The 22,072-nt window shown below is 36.8% G+C and overlaps 1 protein-coding gene across 2 annotated transcripts; it reads right to left on the minus strand.

The window, feature by feature from the left end:
- Positions 1–1,823: 1,823 nt before the first annotated feature.
- bbs7 (Bardet-Biedl syndrome 7) lies at positions 1,824–21,991 on the minus strand. 2 transcript variants are annotated; one of them, XM_088637118.1, is made up of 19 exons: positions 21,616–21,991; positions 20,411–20,476; positions 19,818–19,880; positions 18,158–18,333; positions 16,301–16,487; positions 15,378–15,450; positions 14,953–15,069; positions 14,433–14,563; positions 13,802–13,886; positions 12,385–12,487; positions 11,012–11,204; positions 10,613–10,687; positions 9,588–9,653; positions 7,789–7,928; positions 7,143–7,307; positions 6,490–6,599; positions 6,298–6,401; positions 4,499–4,622; positions 1,824–2,472 (listed from the first exon to the last, which is right to left on the minus strand). In XM_088637118.1, the coding sequence occupies exons 1-19, from the start codon at positions 21,649–21,651 to the stop codon at positions 2,339–2,341; spliced, it is 2,148 nt and encodes a 715-aa protein (XP_088493244.1). In that variant the 5' UTR covers positions 21,652–21,991; the 3' UTR covers positions 1,824–2,338. The 2 variants fall into 2 exon arrangements, 1 of the variants encoding a protein (XP_088493244.1); XR_015939685.1 differs by lacking the exon at positions 6,298–6,401 and having other exon boundaries at positions 2,307–2,472; positions 6,466–6,599.
- Positions 21,992–22,072: the final 81 nt, after the last annotated feature.

Here is a 22,072-nt window from a genome sequence, read left to right on the forward strand (position 1 = left end):
AGCAATAATTGGTATACACTGTTCCACTTTAAATCCTAAACTGTTTTAATTTCAGAATTTTCCATGATACAAATTCAAATTTTAAATATAAGATGGATTAGTTTAAATGTTAAACACAGCCAGGGCACATTTTTTGATAACTGCAAACCAGAACTGTGAAAAGATTTGGCTCTGTAACCTCTTAATTATTGCCTTAATTTGTCTGCAATGTAGACTTGTTGATTGGAGTCACCAAGATTGATTAGCAAATTAAGATGCTATTGTTCCAGTTAACTGATCACATTAATTCCAAGATCAGCCACAAACGTACAAAAAAGCTACTCAACTTAGCACATAAGTACCTTAACTTCTGATGTTAACCAGGGGTGTTTAGTTAGATCTGAAGAAGTGATTTTATCCCCTTAAGGATGTTTTAGGGGATGTAAGATTTATTATTATTTAGCATTTCAGAGTAATCTGATATGAATTTGTGGTTACAAATAATACAGATGCTTTTTTGCCACCTCAAAATTAGGCTCTTACATTTTAGGTTTTATTAATTGAACCCTTGTGTATTGATACACATGGACAACATGGCTGTACAGTGGCTAGCATTGCTACCTCACAGCGCTGGGTCCCTCTGGGCAATTCCTGGGGTGTTTTTTTGTTTGGAGTTTAAATGTGTTTGCATGGGTTTCCTCCCATAGTTCAAAGACATACTAATAGGTTAATTAGCTTCTAAAGAAACTAGTCTAGGTGCGAGAGCGTGTGTGTCTCTGTGTGTCTTGCAATGCTGTCCAGGGTGTTTTCTGCCTTGAGCCTGCTGCTTGCCAGGGTAGGCTCTGGATCCCTCGCAAGGTTGTATCGGATAAAGTGGTTCGAAAGTGGAGGAATTAATACACCTTTGGAAATGTGGAATACTACATGGAGTTTTTAATAAATGGATTAAAACGTTCCTTGGAAAGCAATTTTTAACATCCTAACAACAGGAACAGAAGAAGAACCTTTGAAAAAAACAGGTGTTTGTATGATTTATTTTGATATACTAATTGCTGGCAGCCAGGGTTAGTATGTGAATGCAAACAATATCCTTGGGCTTAAAAAAACATTACATGTTATGTCTAGTTTACCATAGTATACAGTATGTTATATAGTATATACTACTAGTAGTTAATTTAAAGCTATGCAATAAATCAACACATTCACAAAGATCCTATGCTACAGATACAGTACAGATTATATTTTTCTTGCAAAAAAAACAAACACATCACTCACGCACATAATGTATCTTTAATGGTGTTAATGGAAGTTGTACCTAATGAACATCAAATAGCCAATTTTAATGCTACTTCTTCTTAACATAGTATTCCTGAAAAAGTCTGTATGATCCCTATGGAGTAATTATTTGACACTGGTTCTTCACTATCACAGATTGCCTACATTTAAAATATCCTTGCATTTACATCACCAAACCATTAAAGTACCTGCAAATCACTTTTGTGCAGCAATCAAGATTGAATTATTCCTCCTGTAAAGCCTGGGAGGCAGACAATTCAATGCAGGAAAGCACTTTCATTAATTTCCCTGGGTTGCTCTGCACCAGGTGTTAATTCAGCAGATCCAATATTAAAATGCCCCCCTGATCACCAAGAGCATCCCACCTGATTATAACCTACATTTCATCTTGAAAAATCACTTAAATCTTCAGCATATCACAACATTTCTGTGTATTCACAAGACTATTGAGTGACAGACATATAGTTTGCAGCTCGTCATTGAAAGGTACTTAATTTATCATGAGCAGGACTGTTCATTTAATAGAATAACTCAAACTGACAATTAAACATTTATAATTAAGTTTATTTAAGATTATTTCACAAATGTTATATGCCCCAATGAGAGTAAGGTAACTGTACACATAAATTAATCTGGAAATATTTAACATAGAAAAATATTAACATTAACATATATTTAGAAAATCAAATTCTTACATTCACTATACAGCTCAAGTATCTGGAATAGATGTGAATGATAAGTCAGAAGAAATATTTGTATGAACTGTTCATTGCAACACCAACTCAGTACTTGCTATGAACACCACTCCATATAATTTCTATGCATATTACTACATTTCAACTATTGTACATATCATTTATAAATACATAAATTTTACAGAGTTTAAATGTATGAAAGTATCAGGGAAAATTAGGATATTTTGAAAACTGAAACAATAACTTTCCTTGTATTTCCAAATAACGTTTGTGAAATACAACACAAAATTTACAAAATGTTACTGTAGCTTCTGAGGAAAAACATACAACACTGGATGAAACTTCAATGATTTGTTTACATCTCAGTATTATGCCGAATCAAAAAATTCCACTAAAGAATTCAGTTCATAGTTGTCCAAGATTTCAAGCAGCAATGGTACTTTAGTCTTGACATTCTGTCCTTTAAATTTGAATTTGTCAATGAAGAGATCCGTAATCATACCTGCAGAAAAAAAACATTACCATTTAAATGTAATACTGTATACGGAACTGTAGAAAAAGTGAGATTTTCTTTATTTCTGCAGTGACACTAGTATGTTTTTTAATACATTTTAAAAATTAAACATATTATAACATGTCAGTCAAGATTATAACATGAAAACAACTGCTGAAATTAAAAAGCATGGTAGAGCACATAACATACCCAATAACTACACTAAAGAATTATTTCCATGATAATGCAGGTTACATCTTTTATTTTAATAAACATCTTTATTTTGTCTCTGTAGATGGCTGCACTTTCCTCCCCCCTACGTGCACACCTTCATATTTTAAGAGAGACTAAAATTTAAATACAGATCTGTTGCATGTGTTACTTCCATTATGTCCCTGTTGTAAGTAAAAAATATATTTTCCTTTTGGATAATTAAATACTTGTCTTTTCTGTTGCATTTTAAGCATTGAGATAAGAGATAAGATCACTTTATTAGCCATATACAATCTTTTGCAATCTCTGTCAGCCAGCAGCCATATCACCCTGCAACTCACAACTGGCAACCCACTGAAGCTCAGCAGGTGTGAGCCTAGTCAGTACCTGGATGGGGGACCTCCAGGGAAAAACTAAGGTTGCTGCTGGAAGAGGTGCTAGTGGGGCCAGCAGGGGGCGCTCACCCTGCGGTCCATGTGGGTCCTAATGCCCCAGTATAGTGACGGGGACACTATACTGTAAACTGTAAACAGGCGCCGTCCTTCGGATGAGATGTAAAACCAAGGTCCTGACTTTCTGTGGTCATTAAAAATCCCAGGGCGTTTCTCGAAAGGTGTAGGGGTATAACCCTGGCGTCCTGGCCAAATTTCCCCATTGGCCCTTACCAACAATGGCCTCCTAATAATCCCCCTCTATGAATTGGCTACATTACTCTGCTCTCCTCCCCACTGAGAGCTGATGTGTGGTGAGCGTTCTGGGGCACTATGGCTGCTGTCGCATCATCCCGGTGGGTACTGCACATTGGTGGTGGTGGAGGGGAGTCCCCAAAGCGCTTTGAGTGGAGTGCTATATATAAGTGTAAGCAATTATTGAGATAAGAGATAAGATCACTTTATTAGCCATATACAATCTCTTGCATTAGGAATTTGTCTTTCTGCATACCCCAGCTTGCTCTCCATGAGACACACAGGCATAGACGGGGAGAGAGAAGCTTGGAGAACAGGGTCAGCCATTTATACAAGAGAAACTTGGGGTCAGAGCAGGGTCAGCCATTTATACAGCCACCTGGAGCAGTTTGGGTTAAGGGCCTTGCTCAGGGGCCCAACGGAGTAGGATTCCTCTGCCAGCCGTGGGATTTGAACCAGCAACCTTCCAGCCACAGGCACAGATCCTTAGCCACCACTGTGGCACTAAAAAGCTAAAAATGGCTGGTAAAGCTCTGTGATCATGGTTTCAAGCATGTATCATGACATGTGCTGCCTGGAAGAGGGATTCCCCAAGAAGCAGCGTACAACTAGCTGAGCAGCGTCCAGGGATGTGGGAGCTCAGTCAGCCATGACTTGCAGGCATGTGGTGCAGTGGCTGAGGGACACAGCTCTCCTCCAGTCGCTTAATGAACCTCTGGGATGGGGCTGTGCTGCATGTGCTGTGATGAAAGACGAATGGCTCTGAGGTGGACAGGTCAAAGGACTCTGTCTGCACTTTCACATTCTCCCCTGTGTGCAGCTGAGGGGTGTGTACCAGTGAGGTAAGATGTGAAAAACACATAACAGGCTACTTCAAACCAGAAAGGTGCCAAAAATAATTGTCGGTTCTAAATTTAAAAAAAATGCCCAAAAATGATCAAACCGTATTTACTAAGTACCTCTAGAAATCTACAAAAGCCACAGCATATTAGATTTTTTTCTCCAAGGACTAAATAGGAAAGGAGGTTTACAATCTTGCTGTAACAGGAAGTGCTTACAATAATAGTTGACATTAATGGAATTTGGATGATTTTAGAGTTGCATATTTCCTATTTTGATTTCTCCTAAAAACTTACCATACAGCCTTTCTAAATGTGCTGGCTGTTTTTTGTACTCCTCAAGAAGGCGACTGGCCTCTTCTAGAATACTGCGGTACTCTGGGATGAGAAAGTCCACATTTCCCTCATGGACCTGTAGCTCCTGCAGGTAAAATGACAACACTTAATTAAAATCCAATTCCAACCTGTTATAAAAAAAAACAAATACCAGATGATTTCAAAACCTAAATGACCAACCCATATTTAAAAGGTAATCGAAAACAGCAAAGTACTGATATGAAGCATTATCTTATTCTATATCTTATCTTAAGAGCACTTTAAATGTTACAAATGCAACAAAACAAAGCAGAGAATGGATTATACACAATCACACATATACAGTATATAGCAACTTGGTACCATACAAGACTTGATCCAAATGATCATCCTTAATGTGATAATATGAATAATTAATATAAATAATTAATATAATTTTATATGGAAGGTGTCTAAATTTCTGTGCTCGAGATCGAATACTGTCAAATAACTTAAAATTACTGACATGAAGAGCTGCTAAAAAATACTACTTAAAATTCTTAAGGTTCTATTCATAAAAGTACAAGATAATTGTTCTGGTTAATCCCAATTTTTAATTACGAAGGAAAATTGTGCATATATTAAAAATGATCCATGCAGATTAGGGATCAAAACGGATCTGTGACAGTGGCAATGAATGGTTAAACAGCATTTTACCAGCCTGTCTTGCTTTTACTTTGTATTCAGAGGTTGTTGTTGTGGGAAAGCTGCAGAGTAGGAGCTTCAATAAAGATGTTAAATTTTGTGGAAGGAGTTGAAAGGCAGGAGTGAAAACCACTTATTTTAGGTTGTGGTGAGAACATTATTTGTTTTTGTTAGAGGGGAGTAGGGATGTTTTAGTACAGCCTTTTAGACAGCTTTTTCTTCTTTTTTGACCATTGTGATGGTGACCCATACAGCCATCTGAAGGCACAAATGTGTGTGGTTTGTAATTAGGTGTAATGAGATACAGGAGAAGAGACTTGTGTGGTCTGGATTTTCTCTGAAAGTTCCACAGAAATAGTTGGGAGTGAAGGTTGGCGTGAACTGCTCGGGTTTGTTGCTGAAGGAGAAACAATGCAATGCTAGTTTCAAGTATGAAAGTTTGAGAGAGAACACAAGCAGATGCTTTGGGCTATGTTAGTAGGGGACATGTGGTGGCAGCACACACAAAAGCTTTTGTAAAAAATGCATGAAAGTCAGGCAAGGCATGAATTTGAATTTTGCCCAAATGCAAATGTAATTTTTGTGGTATAGATTAATATTAAAGAATATTGTATAGGAACTACCCTTAGTCTTTTTGCCAACTGAGTAAGAAAGTTAAATGTTACAAGAAATCAAGAATTCTATTACAGCAGAATTTGAGAAGGAAGAAAGGACTGGTGGTGTGAAGCTGTGAAGGAGGTTAGGGGTGGAGTAAGAATTAGAAAGAAGTTTGGAGTATGACAAACAGCTTTATTTAGCAGGATGATGCTCATATTTAATGAAAACGTTGTTCTCCAGAAGCAATTCTTAAACGATACCTCGATTAATAAAAAAATCATCCTTCAAGGACATATGTCACTGAAGCTAAAAAACAAATCTAGCTTGTCCTTCATAAGCAGCTGCTATCATTTAATAAGCAGCCACGGTCTTGTTTTCCTGTTGACAACCTAAGGTAAACCTTTTAAAGATACCAAAGTGGTCAAGATGTCCCCTAATGCACTATGATCAGTTAACCACAATTACCACAAAAACATTTATATTTTGGTATTAACACTTACTTTTAAAGCATCAATTAGCTGGACCTTTTTGGCTAGAAGCAACTGGTATTCCAGCTTTGGATGGATCATCTTTAAAGTGTGGTTTACAGATTCTTCATTAATATCTGCAAATGTCACAAAACGATATTAGAAGTTGAAGCATTTAATTAGAAGAATTAATACACTTACTGATAATAAGACTATCAAACATACCATAGGAAATATTGAGGTTAATTTTTCTTTTGGTTGCTTCTTTGGAAAGGACATCCTTGAGAATGGATATTGTGGAGATGTTGTCCGACTTGAAGTTGGCTTCACATTTACTAGAAGGAAATCAACACATGGAACAAATGAATGTTTTACAGTGTTTGATGACAATTATGCTAGATCTGGTTTATTTAAAAGAATTATAGAAAAGGAAGTGACATTAATAGGAAAAAATACAGAAATGTTGACAAGAAAATTGTACACACTGTACATTTGCCATTCAGGTTTTAATTGTGCAAGAATATTAAATCCTTCAGTATACTTCAGATAATACAGTGTGTCAGTTGGACAAACCAGGGTTCAGGTTTGGCAACTATATGTTAATATGAGCAGTACATTCTGTTTGAAGTCTGTATTCTAAGGTCATATCTGTTTAGAAAAATACTTATATAGAACTGTTAACCTCTAATAGGATTTACTTAAATTTCCTTAGGTGTTTGTTAGACATCAGTTTACCTTTATGTTACTTTTCATTTTGATTTGATGCTGTTAGCATGTCTTTTTTTAATTTAGCACTGGATTTGTTATTAGGATGTGGTTTTAATTTAGTTACGTCTTCAACACAAATGATTTTGAATTACACATTTCTCCTGCAGTACCTGTATGTACATTCAAGTTGTGTGTCAAGGAAAGTGTTCTGAAAGTCGAAAGTAACACTGTCCCCTGCTGGCGTCTTTTCAGGAACTTCAGGAAGACAGAAAACAACCCAGGAATGAATCTCGGCAAAGCTGAACTGTCCAGTGAGAGTGAGTGTGTTCATAGGCCTGTACAGAAGAGACAAGGGAAAAGCCAGTCAAAGAGTAAGCCCTTGGAATGGCTGTAATGTAGGACGTCCATTCCTTATTTTAATCAATAATGCTTTAAACTTATACCCATTTATGTGACTGCAATTCCAGAATCATTTTACAATTATACCAATCACTATTGCACTTATGTGCAACATTTTAAATAAATTGTTGAAGGAAGGTTAATATTCAGTATTCATACGTACTCTAAATTAAAATAAACACTGAATACAAGTGTTATGAAATATAAAATATCCATTACTATGGCACTTTTGTCAGGTATAAATAAAATTATCAATAAAGATAACAAGGCGAAAGATAACATAAGCTCAGAAGGGGCCAGAAAGACAACTAAAAAAACTCTGTATTTATAATGAAGCACTATAATAGAAAATGTAAAGAACCCATTCAATTGTCCTTTTGGTACTGTTTTTTTCCATTGAACAATGATGATTCTCACCTGTCATGATCAATGGTATGAGTTCTTTGGTGAAGGGACAGGGGCTTAATTTGATATCGACGGACCTGGCAGGTTTTTGGTTGTAGACGTGGAGTTACATATGCTTGCAAAGTCCCATACTGGCCTTCAATGGATCGGATCTGAAGTTTAAAGTAATATTAACAAAACATTTGATAGCACAAAGCACAGATTTTGGACTCGTATCTGAAACAGTAAAAACATTAACTGCAGAATTCCAACCTTGTGAAATACAATAAAAAATTCCTAATAACACATCACTTAGTATTCATCAGAAACCTCAACACAAAAACCCTAAGCAGAAAGAAGCTACAATTAAATCAAATATTAATAGAAAATTCAATTAAATGTATAATCTACACTAAAGCTGTCCTATAAAGAATTTAAAAACCTGAAGGCTACATTAATTCCTCAAAAACCTGACAATTCGTACTTTGAGTTATGAAATTGTGCAAACTTGCAAAGTTAATTTTTTAAAACTGAAAATATATTATTAAAAGGCACAGGCTAATGAACATTACAATTCCCCCAAATTTTTAATATAAAATACTCTTCTGTTAGAAGCTATTGGAAGATTTCACATTGGTGTGCTTACAAAGTTTGGAATGAAATCTTCATTTACAACAACTATAAATTTGAAACATATACATCATCTTTCATTTGCTTTGTAGTAAAAAAAGAGAAGCATAAACGTAGCATGGTGATGTTAACATACAGTGCAGTCCATAAGAATTTGGACAGTGACACAATTTGTGCTTTTTTGGCTCTGTACTCCTGCACATTGGATTGGAAATGAAACAATTACTATGAGGTTAAAGTGCAGAATGTCAGCTTTAATTCAAAGGTATCTATGTCTATATTGGGTGAACCACATAGGAATCACAGCCCTTTTTATACATAGTCCCCCCATTTCATGGGACCAAAGAAGACCTCCTCCACGGCCGAAACATTGTTTTCTTTCTTCTCTTTTCAGCATGGAATAAACCTATTACTTGTTCCTTTGCAGCCTATGCCTGCTGACGCAGCTCCCCACCTGAACATGTTTAAGCATATGCATATATTGGGAGCAAAGTTAAAAAAATGTGTTAAAACAATTATTTAGGCAGGGGAAGTCTAGTCATATTCCCTCTTTTTGGATGGTTATTTCCTGATTTCCCGACTCTAATAATAACTAAAAGTATTCTTAAATATCTATATTAATTCAGCTATAAAACCACCTTTCATTTGAGGTACAATAGCAAACTTGCACTCATTTCATCTGTTCGATACACTCAGGTGTTAATTTAAACTTTATACTACCCAACTATTAATTTGTTTGCTGGTCTTCATGATTTATAACTGCATGAGCTTCACTTGGTTCAAAATGCACCAGTAAGAATGTTAACTACAGCGGATATACAAGATTGTGCTATTCTTCCAATTGGCTTCCAATTGATTCTAAAATACTTCAGTATTGTAGTTTCAATATGCTGTGTTGCTTGCAGCCTGGTTATTAAGGAAGTAGAGTACAGTACATCTCCTTAAGTGACAAACAGGACTTCACCTGGTAGAAGTGTTAATTTGATCCAATTAAGGTTTAATGAGTTATATGAAGTGTACAATAGTCATTATTAAGATATACTTGAATAATTACACCTATAAATAATGCATAAACATCATATAACAAAGAGGAAATGAGTAAGTCTTCTGCACTAAGAATTAGTTATGTCACAGGGAGTGCTAATTGTATTTTAAAGGGAGATATGTCTTAATAAAATATATAGAAAATGCAAAACACTTACCTTAAGTTCAAGTCTTGTGGTATTTGCTTGGCATCTATATGTAGCAAGGAGGAAGTTACCATTTGGCTGACAAACAGGACATTAAAATAAAGAAAGGTATTTATCATATTCCACTGAAACAATACAACTATAGCCAAGGAAACTAATTATGCATAGATAAGAATGATTATATTTTTCATCCATTTAAAAACAACATTTAACACGATAATTAAATGAGGCAAATAAACTAATGATTTTAAATACCTGACATTGCAAACTATGCTCTAGTTTCTAGTCAAGTAAGAGGAAAAAACTGCCCAGGACTGGATTGTAGTCCATTGCAGGCTAGCCTGACGGAAAATCTTGCGTTCATGTATACATGAGTTGACCACAGTCACTGGAATATAGTATCGAACTCAAGAATACAAATAGCTGGCCTGCACTGGGAGGACCTAAACCCATAACTCCCTAACAGCACGTCTAGGGCTTTCAGAAGTAAGAATAATCATGTTCATGATAGCTCTCATGCCACATTTATGTTTTAAAGTGAGAACTTCAACTGGCACATGACAGAAAGGTCATGCAAGGCCACCACAGGGATAGGCTGTGGTGAAACCATTTCCACTGCAGAAGCAAGGGAAGGGATGTGGGAGCTAATGACTGATGACTCTACCATGTTAATGAGAAGTTACTTTTTCTGCAGCTCATTTCATGTTTTAGACACTAGTCAAGTTTCTGCAGTTATGTTTTTCCTCTTTCACTTGATTAGCTCTAATGTTTTTCCCATTGTTGTTATATGACTAGTTTAGCCCTTGATTAGGTGTAAGTACAGTATATCATGGCTTGGTTCAGGGAGGGCCTGATGAGTTTCACAGTTGAAACAGCTAAAGCTTTCCTTTGCATATAGATAGGCAAATAAACACAACACTATACATTTTTCTCAATAATTAATTGCTTTTTCACATTACATAAACACGCACAGAGCAAAGTACTGGTTTAAACAAAAGTTACAACTCCCTCGTCGTAGTTATGAGCCAAATTTTTACCTCAGAATCACATTCACTGAAACTGACTACTGCAGAATTTTTATCCACATCCAGCAGGTCAATGGGAACATCACTCTGTGAGAGTAAAAAAAAAAAAAAATTTCTTTCATCCTGTTGCAAAGTCATATATGGTCTGATCACATCCAGTCGTATGGAAGTATTAAGTTGTTTTCAACTATAAAGTCAGTCACTTAACCAAAAAATTAGCCATTATACTCCATAACATCTTTTTGTCTATTCAAAAAACATTTAAGGAAGAGCTAATGAAAATAATGCATAATTATCAGCTCCTCTTATTATGACAGTAATTACATAGTGCTTACTCCTACTGACCTGAAAGATATGTTTGAATACGATTTTTTGTATGCCTGCAAAAGCAAATTGTCAAACGTTTTATACCTGCAAAAGCACATTGTCAATGGCTGTCTGCACCTCCAGGGTGAGACTGTAGCTGGCGTCTTCCTGACACAGGGTGAATTTGTCATTGATGCTGAAGACTGGGACAGCAGAGACCGCTTTACTGGACTGGGAGGACTGCTGGTATTTCTCACGTTCCTGCAGAACTTTAATCTGCAGTTGCTCTAGCTCCGCCCTAATATGAGTTGGAGACAAGCCGGGTTGGATCATTGATAGGGTTTGATGTTTTACATTTAGTACACATGCATGTACTGTATGTAAAATCCTAAAACCAGTTTCCACTAATAAGTACAACGAATTTTCACTTAGTTTGAAGAAGCTATATGTAAAAAAAAAGAACTACAGCTTTTTAACAAATATGAATACATGCTACAAGAAATCATAGCTGAAGTTTCAACATCATACCAATAAAACAGGAACATGTATTGTAACAGACAAGCTAGAAGGGCTGACCAAAGGATCAGCTTTATGATCCAGGTGTAACAGGTTTGTGGCTGGGTCATACCATTAGCCAGTTGTCACCAGGTTTCCCCAAGCACTGGGGCACCATGAGCCACCAAGAGCAGTATAATTGGCCTGGGTTTCATTGCCTGTCAGCTAATACGGCGACCCCTGTGGCCTCCTGGATGCCAAAAAGTTTGCAGTGCTACAGGCGAGTGCCATGCCTCTCCTTCAGCTGGCACTGAGCCTCCGATCTGGGGCTTTGTTGCCTGTGACATGTGAAAAGCCGAATGGCTTGAAAGAGGGAAGGTTGGAGGAGTCTGCGTATACTTCCTCAATCTCTCCTGTGTGAGGTCACAAGATCTGTAGCTATGAGTTGGGATGTGGAAAAGAAGATTTACTGATGATGTTACTAGTAACGTATGAACTCAAGTATTACGTACAATTCCTCTGCATTTGTTACAATACGTAAGAATCCTAGGTGAAGTGTGAAAAACCTTTCTTCTTTAGATTGCCTAGGCATTTTATTTAATTCCAGCTTTGTTCTTGGCTGTTTGTGAAATGCACGTTTTTTCACCCCTACCCTCCATTCTGGCTTATCCCTAGAACACGTGGAGCATGTGACTCTTACCCACGCATGAATGTTGGTTTTAAACACATCAAATCTCCCACAAGAAATCTTACAAGAATCTTCAGACAGAAGAAGAATTAGAAGACATTGTTGAGTTATTGACATTTTTTTTTCCCAAGCTCAACCTGAGCCCAGCGCAACAACAGGAAAACCATTCTCAGAACAGAAATTTGATAGATGTTTTTGATGCATGTTTCTGTTTTTAGTACCATGGTATTCCAAATTAAAGAAAATAAATCGTGCACATAGCTCTAGTCACAATAAGTTACAATTATCAGAGTACCTCAGAGCTGCGATTTTGTTCTGTGTCTCACGACTCATCTTGATCTCCTCTCCAGGTCCTGCTTCCTTATGCTGTGGTTCAGAGGTGAGTCCAGTCAGCCACCCTAATGACCAACACAAAGCACTCAGAAAAAGCATTTTGTAAATACCTTGTAATAAAAAGGAACAATGTATATGCAAAAGTTGGGAATTTTGATTCTGAATAAGAAATATACTTTACATTTACAAAATGCAGTAGTATTAAGCTTACATATTTAAGTATGACTCAGTCAATTGTCACCACTAATGGTTTTCTGAAACATTCTGAGCCTGCATGTATTTTCCTTAAAGAATAAATGCAAAATTAAAGTGTGCTGTTGTAAAACTATCATTGCAAATGTATCTTTAGACTAAGAAAAAAATAAAGAACATAAATCTTAAGTATATAATGATTCTGCAATTATATTTTTATTGAGTATTCTTACCAATACTTAATTACTATCAGTACTGGATATCTGCTTGGCAGTTCTATGTCTAATACTTCTCAAGAATATGTACAGGTAATTTGAACACTGGTATTAGATTCATCCCACTAATTCTAGTAGTTGTTGCCCACTGCAGTCATTACTTCAAGCAACCTTCCTCCACACACTCCACATTAATATTTGTGACTCCCACAGCCCCTGAAGCCTCTGGTGTAGGTACACAGATGTAGATGTCTGCATTATCTTCTGTTTTTTTTGTCATTTAGCTTTTTGCAACCTCTGTTACACTGGGTATGGGTATGTGGTTGGTTTAGTTTAAGATTCAGCATTGAAGTGAGTCACAGAGAAAGTTCTGTACTTTACCTCAGGGTTGGGAAGACTAGGGAAATAGGTTATACATACTGTATAGTTTTAGCTTCCACTGGCAAGTTCATTCTCTGAGAAGCCAGTGGTGGAATGAAAGTGGGAGTTCTCAGGAGGAAGCAGTTACTTAAGCCATCAGTTCAAGCTGCATTAAGATTTAGACAAACAGGAAACATGGCAGGCAAGTAAAGTATGCAATGGACCATTATAGGCAGGGAGGGTATTTGATTACACCAGTGTTGACCAAACCTCAGCCCAGGCTCCAGAATTCTCCGTAGTACAAGGGCTTCATGTGAGTAGGTCCTCCTGCACTGCACAGTTTTAAGTTTTAAGTTTTGGTGAACTGCCACAATCTTAAAGCTGCCATAGAGAACTAACACAGACTAAGTGTGTTAGCTGCATTGCTTTATGAGATCCTCTGACACTAGATTCCAGTCCAGACACTTTTAGAGAACTAACTTTCACCCATCTGGATTTCTTAAAAATGATTAAAATTGCACCACATACCCTTTGCACCCATCAGTCAGTAGCATTATAATACTGTGCGTATTCTGCACAGCACAAGCATCCCCAGGTGTCTGCAGCTATTACCTGTGTATGTTGCTGTCAGGACCTCCTCAAAAGACTCTTTTCCAACACACCCACCCTGGATAGATGTGACACTTTCTGACAGGGTCTTTGATTTTTAAAGAATAAATATAAAGGTGGGAGAGAACAAAAAATGTGTAACCAACTGGATTCCAACCTTAGTTATAGTGTAGTTATAGGTTAAATTAATTAAATAAACACTTTTCATTTACATTTTTAAAAGAATATGTGTAGAATACAGAAAATATTTATAAATATGAGAAAGGTTGTACAGTATATTTAACAGATTTTCTGAATCTGACTTGAAATAGCAAGCAATTATTTTTGGTCTAAAATGTTAGATTAATTTTTTTTTTAAAAGCTGGTTGTTCTCTTTCATTCTTATTGGTGATTGAACAACCTTGGATAAGGTCCATCAAATCAAAATCTTGCCAGATTTAGAAATATCACTCTCGGCTGTAATATCCAACACCATGCTTTAAAAACTCAGATACTTACACAACAGGACTGACATTATATGATGACATACAACTGAGTTACCTGCATTTCTATGCTAGTGCATGAAATGGCTCTAGGAGTTTAAGCAAAATGCCAGACAGAAATCAAGACTGCAATTTTTTCAATTTAAACTCACATGTTCAAAGCGCAGTACAGGCTCATTTGAACTGTCAAGCCCATAAACTTCTACTGTTCCATCATCTCTGCCAACAAGGATCTCCTTTACCCCATCACCAATAATGTCAAATGAATCAATGCACAAAACACCTAGTGAATAAAAAAACACCCACATTTCATTTTAGTTAAGACACTGTTCTTTTTGGACAATGATATGAAAACCTTCTACTACAATTCTAGTACTCATATTCATTTAATGCCCAAACCACTTCCAAAATTAAAACGTTACTACTTTAAAACATAACTGATTATGTACTAACAATAAATTGAACTGTTAAACATTTCATGTCAATTAATGGTCAACTTGATGACTGTACCTGTACTGTGTGATTTGAAGGTTACACCCACAGTGATTTTGCAAATTATTTAAAGTTGCATTTTCCTGAGAAAGAATAAAGCAGGAAATGACATACACCCTGAAATCTGCCATGGGTTCCTAAATTATAGAACACAAACTAGGTGTACACCACATACAGTACCTCCTCTTTTCTTTTCATTAGCCACTTCCCATATGTGAACTGGCGAGGTATCAGTGAGCCTGAGAAGTCCCAGCTTTCCATCGGATGTCCCATAAAGAATTTCTCCACCTTGGCTTCCTAAATTATAGATTACAAGTATTATAAATTATAAGTAATGATGAACGAGTAGAGGACTTTATATTTTGTATTACAAATTTCACTTTCACAACTTATTAAACAAGAATTCATAGACATAAATGTTCTATTTTACAGTAGGTATACAAAGTGAGAATTTTCTTTTAATAATGTTGCCTTGTTCATCGTAATCCAACTTTTTAAATTTGACTCCTTTCTTCAAAACACATCTGTAGTGGCTCATTATCAAACTGTTTTTGCTCCATTTGTTAGATTACAATTGGGGAAAAACCTGCATATAAATCACATACCTCCATCTCTGTTGTTCAACTCTAAAACAGAGGCCGGTCCAGGAACCTCAATGTCGTACATGAGGTCTGATCCCTACAGGTATGAAACACACGCAGCAAACTTGTGATAATAATAATTCCTTACACTTATATAGCGCTTTTCTGGATACTCCACTCAAAGCGCCTTACAGGTAATGGGGACTCCCCTCCCTACCATCCACCTGGATGATGCGACAGCAGCCATAGTGCGCCAGTACGTTCACCACACATCAGCTATCAGTGGGGAGAACAGATTGATGAAGCCAATTCATAGATGGGGATTATTAGGAGGCCATGATTGGTAAAGGCCAATGGAAAATGTGGCCAGGACACCAATTTTTTTTTCTTTTCAAGAAACACCCTGGGATTTTTAATGACCACAGAGAGTTAGGACATTGGTTTTACATATCATCCGATAAGACGGCGCCTTTTTACAGTATAGTGTCCCAGTCACTATACTAGGACAGAAGGACCAACATAGACCACAGGTTGAGCGCCCCCTACTGGCCCCACTAACACCTCTTCCAGCAGCAACCTTAGTTTTCCTAGGAGGTCTCCCATCCAGCTAACTGACCAGGCTAACACCTGCTGAGCTTCTGTGGGCTGCCAGTTGTGAGTTGCAGGGTGACATGATCAAAATAATTTAAAGTCTTGCAATGCACACAAAGTGGGGATATATGGAAATGTATTAATACAAAAAATATGAACATATGTGAATACAAAATTAAACGTTACATATAAATCAATAAATAAAATATTATAAATATTATTAAAAAAGTTAAGAATTAGGCTGTTCTATTCAAAAAGTTTGGACTTTTTTTAAAACATAGGCACACTAAGCATTTAAGAACTGCACCTTGAAGAATCCTATTGAAGTTGCAGTGTGAAGAACAGAGCTAATTTACCTGTAGCACCCTGAGGACTCTGTCTTGACAGGCCAGCACTGGAGTGATTCGTCCCAGATTCTCCACTGGTAGGCAGACAATGTCATTGATCTTGTCCCCCGACAGGTAGTAATCCTGATCTTTGCAGTCGCAGTAATGGTTATAAATATAGCTTGCACACACAAAGAGATCTGCTCCTGACACATACCTGAAAATGTAATGTCAGGAAGAACATTAAAGTAAACCACATTTAATTGTATGGTACAATGAAATATTCAGCAAAAGGCACTCTTAAATATTAACATTGTACACTGCAATGCATATATCTAGACAATTATATACAGACAGAAAAATCTAGTTTTTGCTGTTTTCGAGGTGACAACTTCTTCAACGAATAAAGTCTGCTACTTGAAAATACTGCAAAATCCTTATCAGAATGCCAAATTTCTTGGAGAAACTTAAACATTTTCTAATCTCCTTTGTCTGTTTTGCTAATACTAAAGGCAGTATCGTTAAAGATATTAGAATATATATTTCAAGAGGTGGAAAACAAACTTTAGATGAACTGTACAGTAGCAGTTATTCAGAACACTGTGAAAAGGTGTGATCATCTTACTGTATTACTCTGAATGAAATTACCACATCTTTTCCTTAGTCTTCAAATAAACTTTAATAAGCTACTTATATTTACCACAGACATCTACATTTTTTGCACATCTGCCCTAACGTATGTATTTGATACTTAAGTGAAACAATGTTTGATGCTTTTTTTACTGTACATCACCATCATTATCATTTTCCACCAAGCTACATAATGAAAACTTATGTACATAATGCCAGTTGTGATAGCAGGTTAACTGTTAAAATGTGACCAAAAAAATCTCATTTTATGAGTTCTGAGCAAGCTTTTTGTATGTTTTAGAGTTTGTTTTTTTGTTTTTTTTGTTTAGTATGGCTAATTAACTAATTTTTAAGAAGACACCTCAATATGAATGGGACTCTGAACATGGCGGTTTCCGATTCCAGGAATAATGCAATGTTTGCTGATCTAGAATTTAAAACTACAGGGCTGTGCCAAAGCTTCTGTCTACAGATAATGCTTCTCACTACTGACACATTCAGATCAACTGGCTGAGATGAGACACAAGATTTTTAAAAAGCAATTTAAAATATTCCCAAGTGTAAGTATATTTAATCTTTCAGATGGTTACAAGTGAATTGTTGTTAATCACAAAAGGTATTTCCCGATTATCCTTGATACTCAGTATACTGTACATGGCTTCAGTACAAGTTGATGGGAAATGAGTCTTGTTGTAAAAGGAATCACTCTGTCATTAAAAGACTTTCCTTATTCACTTCAGATAAATATGACTTGCAAAATTAAAATAAATCTCTTGTGCATGTTTGGTGTTGCTGAATGAATTAGATCTCTATGCATCTGTGTGCTAAACAAAATAAATATATCAAATAAATAAAATAAAGTATCCAATGAAAATGTGCTAACAAGTTCTATTATTCATATTATCTTATGAATATTAAGATCCTCTCATATCTTAATTTATGAGAGAACAGTTAGAATCTATTATCTAAAACATGGTGGTAATATGTATACAATACTGCTATGGAAAAATTATTGGAAAAATGCCCTTGAATAAATATTGTCCTTTAATAAACTGTTCAACTTTAAAAGCATTAAAATAAAGACTGCTGCCTTTATTCAAAGTAATCTTAAAACCTTGTTGATGAAATTATAAAGACATTTTTAATGAACTCTTACACAACATACTGAAAAAGCCTTTCACCTTTTAAAGGAGAACATAACTACAGCCTCAAACACATTCAGTAAGTTATTATAACCCAGTCAGAAATGATGCATACATGGCCTTGATGCTTTCCGTAAGGTTAGCTTCAAATGAAAGGAACTGTTTGCCTTTCTTTGTGAATCCTCGAACCTCTGACCCTGCAGCAACAAAAATCTTCTCCTGCGGTGTTCCTAATGCCCCGCCAAGTTCCAGCCTGGAGATCTTCTGGCCTGGCAGGGTCTTGAACACCGGCTGAAACACAAGCAATGTCATCTCAGTCCAATCACTGGTCTGGATCATAAGCAGCTGATGATCAAATGTAACAAAGTCAATTGTCCAGCTGTATAACCTTGACTCCCTCCTTGCTGGACCACTAGAATGGCTCTGCACCTTCTATTTTAGTTTAGGTGTCACGGGGGCATCATAGCAAATTAAGAATTAAGATATGTCCTACAGCTGTTTTATTATTTAATAATAATAATAATAATAATAATAATAATAATTGCTTACACTTAAATAGCGCTTTTCTGGACACTCCACTCAAAGCACTTTACAGGTAATGGGGATCCCCTCCACCACCACCAGTGTGCAGCCCCACCTGGATGATGCGACGGCAGCCATAGTGCACCAGTACACTAACCACACATCAGCTATCAGTGGGGAGGAGAGCAGAGTAATGAAGCCAGTTCATAGATGGGGATTATTAGCAGGCCATGATTGGTAAGGGCTGATGGAAAATTTGGCCAGGACGCCGGGGTTACACCCCTACTCTTTTCGAGAAACACCCTGGGATTTTTAATGACTTCAGTTTTACGTCTCATCCAAAAGACAGGACCTGTTTCCAGTATAGTGTCTCCAGCACTATACTGGGGCATTAGGACCCACATGGATCGCAGGTTGAGCGCCCCCTGCTGGCCCCACTAACACCTCTTCCAGCAGCAACCTTAGTTTTTCCCAGGAGGTCTCTCATTCAGGTACTGGCCAGGCTCACACCTGCTGAGCTTCAGTGGGCTGCCAGTTGTGAGTTGCAGACTGATATGGCTGCTGGCTTTTTTACAGCTTTTATAGCTGTCAGTACACTTTTGACATGAACTGGAAGCTTTTGCACTGCAAGAAAGCACTTGCTTGGTACAAGTGCAAGTCATGTTTTGCTGTATGGAAGTTTAGCAAAGCAAACAGGAATGCAAACATCATTTCCATTCCACAACACTTCACTTGGGTACTTGCCACTCATGTGCGGTTTAATATTATTTCAGGAAATCAGATGTCAGACACTTTCTGTGAGCACTCCATATAACAGCTGTTATATGAAGATTTCAAAGCTTTCATGCTACTTGGTCAGAAAAGATTAAAATAAATGAGAACCATGGCAGTTATTAATAATTCTTATCAAGGCAATTCAAGGAATACAGCGGCAATTAATCTGTAATAGAGCAATAATGTCAAAACACATAAAGCCATCAACACATTAACTACTTCTATCAAAATAGATTATATAACCAAATGCTGTTACATATACAGAATACATATTATCATGTTCTTTAGAATACTGAATACAGGGTAGTCTAGGACAGGGGGAATATGATAAAAACAAATGTTATAAACATGTTTTATAAATACAGGTGACATCAGGCTCGTTAGAAATCAGAGAAAAACATTCATTAGTTTGGGAGTACTTAGGATTACTGAAGCAGTTCAATAAGCACAGGATTCAATGAATGGTGTGAAATACTCACAACTGCATCCCCTTTTTTCATCCCAAAACAAGTTATGACACCGTCCTGATCTGCAACAACAACCTTCAAAGATTAAAGAGAAATTAAGTGAATAATTCTAACAAACAATAATAAATAATGTATTTGCAGAAAATATTTAAGACTTTGCCAGATGTACTACATACAGTACATCAATCAGGTGGGTAGCTGCATCAGCACGCATAGGCTGCAAAGGAACAAGTAATAGGTTTATTCCATGCTGAAAAGAGAAGAAAGAAAACAACGTTTAGCCTTCTTCAGGCTCCTCTTCAGCCTTCTTCTCCACGGCTGAAACGTTGTGTTTTCTTTCATCTCTTTTCAGCATGGAATAAACCTTTTTACTTGTTCCTTTCCATACATCTATTTTCAAGTCCAAACGTGAGGATAGCAGCATATACCATATTCTGAAAATATTTTGGGAGTATTTCTTTGTGTATATTTGACGTTTATGTTCAGACATTTTAATTTGGAAAATCTGTTTTGTTAAAGAGCACAAAGAATGTCCATGGATTTCTATCAAGAAAGAATAGTATTTAAAAGTCTTTAAAAATATTCCTAATCTAGGAAGACACCACCTTTTGTGTTGCTTTGCGTCCCAGTGCTGGAAGTAGCCTCATTGTCTTCTGTGACGTTACTCCAACCTGCAAAAGGTTTCCATTACATTGGCAAGAGACTGCAATACTTTATAACAAGGAGCTTAGCATACTGTATGTTGTTATTAGGCAGCCTAAAAGTGTTGCAGAAAATATACAGTAACTGATACTTCATATTACTACTCCATAATAGAACAGAGTGACTTTCTTACAGAAAAATAATATCCTTGAAGACAGAATCTCTTTAGAGTACAATGCATAGGAATCCCTCCTGCAATATAATTATACTTGATTAATCAACAACCTCATAATATAATTCAGTGGTTCCTAGCCCTGGTCCTGTGAGACTCCAGGTCTGAGTTTTCATTCCAACTGAGTTGGTGATCACTGGTGCTGACACCTTTAATTGATCTCATTGATTATTCAGACATTTGTTTATTCATTCTTGAACTCAGACTTTGATTTTAAAAATAGCTGCTTTCAAGGCTATTGTTCCAGCAACTCCAGCATACCATACTTTATGCTATCTCTCCTCAACTCGTTAATTAAGAGTGTCATTAAACAATACAAAAGACTTCTACTATATTATTTCTCTATGTGCAGGGTCATTTGGTACCATTTCCTGATGAGGAACTTTCTCAACCTCAGAAATTTAAAGAAGGGTGATGTCTATTGCAAATTGCAACGTTGAAAGGAGTTGAAAGCTCATTTTAAAATTGAAACCAATTACCCTTTGATTAAGAACTCAGCAGGAAAAAAGGTAGAGAACACGGGAGACTAACACAAAAAAGAGCGGCATACCACGAACAGATTGCAATTCAGCAAAATAACTGTATTATCGGTACAGTGAGAAACCGGGGAACTAAAACTAAAACGCAACTAAACGTTCACCCTGAAACCTGATGCACAGCCATATCTCGTTAGTTTTTCTTTGTGTTCATCTAAACGACAACGAAAAAACAGATATATTTCGGGAATTGAAGGGGGAATGGAATACGTTTTAATATAGTAGACAGGAAAGGAAAAAGTTGGGGATGATAAGAATCTAATGTTAACTAGTATCTCAGGAATTAGTAAAGTGGAGAACAGACCGCTACCCCAAGTCGGACACAACACATTAAACCTACTTGCCCCACTGCTACCAACTGGTAAATCGGAAATCAGGAGCCAAGGCGCTACATTCTTACCTGAAGGTAATCGACGCGATTCAAATTTAATTCCATCTTCCCTAGTTTGTAATAAACGTCCCTCCCGCTGTGTTGAAAATATACAGTACGGTAACTTAATTTAGTCTCGGCAGAGATCGGATTAATCGGGGGGGATTAGCGAAAAGTCTTCATGTGTGGCGATATGAGGGACTGAAGTACGGGCGTTAACGTGTTTAACTGTACGCCTCAGTACCGGAGAAACACAAGCGATTGCGAAAATGAAGCAACAGTAAGCAGTATTAATTGATTAACGTCATGATTAATTCCAAACGCAAGTTAAAGTATGATTCTTCGTTTCCATGGAGAGGAAGGGCGCTGAACAATCGGAAAGGGTATTGGATCAACCAGGCCGCGGGCCACGAGTATTGAAAAACGAATCTGATTGGCTGAGCGGCATCCAGAGGCCTAACAAGAACAACACTGCCGCCTTGCGGCC

Source organism: Lepisosteus platostomus, chromosome 1 (genome assembly GCF_059453375.1).
Source record: "Lepisosteus platostomus isolate fLepPlt1 chromosome 1, fLepPlt1.hap1, whole genome shotgun sequence".
Lineage (NCBI taxonomy): Eukaryota > Metazoa > Chordata > Actinopteri > Semionotiformes > Lepisosteidae > Lepisosteus > Lepisosteus platostomus.